Consider the following 5000-nt stretch of genomic DNA (forward strand, 5'->3'; position numbering starts at 1 on the left):
TGAATGGAAAAGTTTGAATAAGCATAAATAACGTTTTGACTCTAATTTAAACCCATATAAATGATTACACATTAAAAATGATAAATGAATAAAATCGATATTTTAAATTCGAATTATTCCATTTTTGTATTTTTTTCTTAAAGCCATCAAATAATTTAAATTAAAATTAAGATTAAGAAGGAGAGTTCATACAGAAACGTTGTTTTAATTTGAATAAAATAAAATGCGCATCAAGTGCGTTTGAAAGCCAAATCACAACGTAATATAAGAAAAATAAACAAATATTTTACTTGTGTGAAATTTATCACAAATATATTTCAGAGGTATACTCCATCTTCAGTGTCTTGTTTTGTTTATTTTTTTCATTTTCTTCTTCCTTGCGATGTTGTAAAGTTTGAGAAAGAAGTCTGTTTGTAAAGAGCCGCGCGTTGTATCTGGCGGTTATATTTTGAAATGTTTGAATTGTGCGTAGGCAACGCGAGAATAACGTCAAGAATGAGAGTTCATATAGAAACGTTGTTTTAATTTGAATAAAATAAAATACGCATCAAGTGCGCTTGAAAGCCAACAACACACTGAAGATGAGGTATACCTCTGAAATATATGTGTGATAAATTTCAAACAAGTAAAATATTTGTTTATTTTCCTTGTATTACGTTGTGATTTGGCTTTCAATCGCACTTGATGCGTATTTTATTTTATTAAAATTAAGATTATTTTATTTAACATTTTCATAATGTGAAATCACTTATATCGATTTGAAGCAGTTTAAATTAAACTCGAAAAAGCTGTTTTTGAATATTTTGTGCAAGGCAAATATTATATTAATGGCGGCTTATGGTTATGGATTAAGAAAACAATCTTCTGGTGCGAAAATTCAATATTGTAACATTGTCCGCTGACCAACACATGTTGTTTGCAGTTTCAGTCACAAAGGAGACAAAGACAAAGAATGGGAAGTAAATCCAACTCGTTTGTTCTTTGTAGTAACATCATTTATTTTTTAATGGTACATCTGACTTCACCAATATGATCTAGAAAGTTCTCCAGGCCTCTCACGAGATCTCGAACATTATCTCATCTCCCTCGTGATCGTTCTCTTTCTCATTTTTATAGTCCTTTTTTTTTCCTTACTACTGATGTCACTTACATACACGCATTCACGTTATGTAACTATATTGCCAAAATGTGAAAAGTCATTACACACAAAAAAAAACATTCAAGAATAATCTTAGGTAAAATGCAGCTCATAAAAATAATCAGATTAGTAACGGTTGTTAGCTGTATTTTGTTTAATTTTCGATTTTTATCTTGATAAATCTACAGTATTGAGGTTTCACATAGTTAAATTAGGCGCTAACTTCAATATGTCGGATTTACAATGTTCCGACGCCAACGAAAACGGCGTAAGTAAAAGCGCATTAAAATACTTTGAGACAAAAATTAGGCAGGTAAGTAGTAAAGTAAATGTTATTGCATTTGGTAACGAATGTTTGTAGATGTTTTGTCTTTGTTTTTCACTTCTTTTTCTTAGTTAGAATTTATAGATGATTGTCCGTTCTTCTTACCAGAGAACATCTCTTGTAGGTTTGCTATAACATGATATCAAACGTTTGGAATTGTCATCATTTTTTTATGTTGTATCATTTTTTTTCTTTTTTTTTTTTCGCCTAGGATCCCCTCGCCTCTCAGTGTCAGTCCAGTTTTGGCAACCTGATTTACAATATCATTGGAGACGGACGTTCAATAGCATTTTTCGAGATCGACAACACCGGAAGAATTACTGTTAAACGAGACATCCTACTTGATAGCCAAAGTGTTTATTCTGTAAGTTCATCTTTTATCGTTTCTATTGTAACGCATTTCATTCATCGTCAGACGGATGTGATGACATATAAAACGCATGTGAGGTCATATAAAGACAGATGTGACGTCACATAAAAGTGAGTGTGATATCATATAAAAACGAATGTGGTGTCATATAAAGATGGATGTTACGTCATATAAAAGCGGATGTGTTTATATAAGACGTCTTTATATGACAAATGTGACGCCATGTAAAAGCAAGGGTCATATGATATAAAACAGGTATGCTGTCAAATAAAAGCGGATGTGATATTACATGAAACAGATGTGATGTCATAAAACGAATGTCATATAAGATATATAACATATAAAGACAAATGTGATGTCATATAAAGACGGATATGGTGTCATATAAAGACGAATGTGATGTCATAAAGACGAATGTGATGTCATATAAAGACGAATGTGATGTCATATAAAGACGAATGTGATGTCATATAAAGACGAATGTGATGTCATATAAAGACGAATGTAATGCCATATAAAGACGAATGTGATGTCATATAAAGACGAATGTGATGTCATATAAAGACGAATGTGATGTCATATAAAGACGAATGTGATGTCATATAAAGACGAATGTAATGCCATATAAAGACGGATGTGATGCCATATAAAGACGAATGTGATGTTATATAAAGACGGATGTGATGTAATATAAAGACGGATGTGATATTATAAAAAAACGGATGTGATGTCATTTAAAGACGGATGTGATGTTATATAAAGACGGATGTGATGTCTTATAAAGACGGATGCAATGTCATATAGATTAATGTAATGTCATTTAAAGACGGATTTGATGTCATTTAATAACCAATGTGATATTATAGATGGATAGATGGATTGAAGAGTAAGCAGTTATCAAGTCTAAACTCGTTTCAGCTTCCATCTTTGGAGTTTGCCCTGCAACGTTTCCCACCACTGTTTTCTGTTTCTGTGAATGAATGTAGTTAAAGTTTACCCTTCGGTGAATAAAACAAAAAATTAGTTTCTGTGCAAAAGAATTCGCACAGGCATCCACCTAAATTATTAAAACACGTAATAATATTTACACCAATAAGAGTACTTTTTGTGTTTATTCGAAATGCCCTTTCTGAAGCGACCTCGACCCCATTTAAGGCCATATTTTTTACTTTTAAAAACCAGTATGGACAAAAAAAATCCAAGACAGTGCTAACATTAATATTATACGTTGCTCATTAGTTGCTATAATTCTCAACTCACTCACACACTGTCATATGCATACGCACGCTTACAAATCGCCATACACATACTTTTTGTATCCCCTCATTGTTGCCTGCTGATTTAACTTGATTTTAAAGAAATCTATAAACTTGTACATTTTAACTCTTATATCAGGTTGACAAGAAAGTTCTTGCGATTTTTACCTTTTGAATTCAGATGAACATATCTCGGCTCAAACAAAATTTATTGATCGAAATTAGCATCATCAGAATCAACACATTTTTGCAAACGTAAAACAAGCATATTTATGCTAGTAACGTAAAAATCTTGCGTTCTGATGAAGATGAAGTCGTTGAAGGCGTTTTTATATCGCTTAGAATTTTGGAGCATTTTGATATCGCGAGCTGTTTTAGCAGCTTTTCGGCCAAGTTGCACTTGAAATAAGAAAATTGTGCAATTTTGGGGGGTTTTTTCATCTTGGATTGAACGTTCTGAACAGAAAATATAATCGTGTTTAAACGATTGCAATCTAAATGATTTGTAGAGCGTAAAACATTCTTTAAAATGACATATAAATAAAAGGGTATTATAACGAAAACATATTTGAAAATGGATCATTTGAAATCAAAATTAAAAATTTCGCAAGAGCTTTCTTCTCAACCTATTAAATTTCTCCCTGAACTTTTCTACAATGAAAACCATATGCATGAAATGAACAATGCTTTTATTATAAACTCTTAATAAAATGGAAGTTTTGTCATTGAGTGGTGAAGTTTTATTTATGATTTTTAAAGACCTGTGAATAATGACGGTTTTAAAATGATCAGATCTGACTTCTTCGATACCCCAACATATGAACCCTCTTCATCTTTCAAAGACTAAAATATTAACACAAATTCTGTGTTTACATATCTATCCACGTTTAAACATGTATGAAATATCTCTTTTATGAATTTATGCTTTTGAATTCATTATTGTGTTTGTATTTATTATCTAATATTTCCCTCGCTCTTTCATAGTTAATTTTTAACCTAAAAACAATTTTCACTGAAAATGTTTCTCTAAAACCGGCTTTCCCCAAAAATACCTCGCTCAAATTGGAACCTCTTAAAAGCGACTCTCCATATATTGCTGCTGTGCTGTGGTGTTGTTTGGGTTTTAAACTACGTTTTTTGTCCTTTTTTACAGTATCAGGCGTTAATAAAAGACGATCTTGCTGATTCAGTAGAACATTATTTTACTTCGATTTTCAAGCAAAAGTCAGTGTTTCATCACCCACAGGCCGCAAGTCTTCTTCTGACAAATTACTATGCATACATGCACCACAAATATATCAATCGCAGCATGAAAAACAATATTTTCTTAATAGAGATTGCATATTCTCGTAGGTTAATAGTGCTTATTTTATATAGTCTGGTCCCACGGTTGAGGTCGGGGAACTGAAGTTAGATTATTCAAGGTAGAAGACGTAATTTATTTTACTACATATTCGAATTTTATTATAGAAAATAAATAACAAAAACTAGTTAATAAAATATCACTCATCAGTGCGGCTAGACAAGCAACTACCTAAAGCCAGGATCGAAACCCAAACGTCCATATGAGAGCCAGAGCTTCAGACCGTCGGCTACTGTTATGCGGGCAGTGAATTCACAATTTTTTAACATTGTCCAAATACCTAAGCTCAATTTGTTTACAACAAGGGTTATCGCTTCATACGCTAATGGTAATTTGTATATCACTTCCCAATATGCTCAACCCAACATAGGAAGCATTATATATATATGTGTGTGTGTGTGTGTGTGTGTGTGTGTGTGTGTGTGATATGTCATATATATTTATGTCATATATATATTTATGTCATATATATATATTTATGTCATATACATGTGTCATATATCTTTAAATGTCATATATATGTCATATATATATGTATGACATATACA

At 31.8% G+C, this 5000-nt stretch overlaps 1 protein-coding gene across 1 annotated transcript in view; it reads left to right on the plus strand.

The window, feature by feature from the left end:
* The window catches only part of LOC145266635 (uncharacterized), a 471019-nt gene that overhangs the window by 140508 nt on the left and 325511 nt on the right, over positions 1-5000 (plus strand). Inside the window, exon 42 of the mRNA XM_080122558.1 lies at positions 1675-1827. Coding sequence (XP_079978684.1) covers positions 1675-1827 — 153 coding nt within the window. The remainder of the gene's footprint in view (positions 1-1674; positions 1828-5000) is intronic.

Source organism: Euprymna scolopes, chromosome 41, assembly GCF_053919585.1.
Source record: "Euprymna scolopes isolate OS-2025 chromosome 41, ASM5391958v1, whole genome shotgun sequence".
NCBI lineage: Eukaryota > Metazoa > Mollusca > Cephalopoda > Sepiida > Sepiolidae > Euprymna > Euprymna scolopes.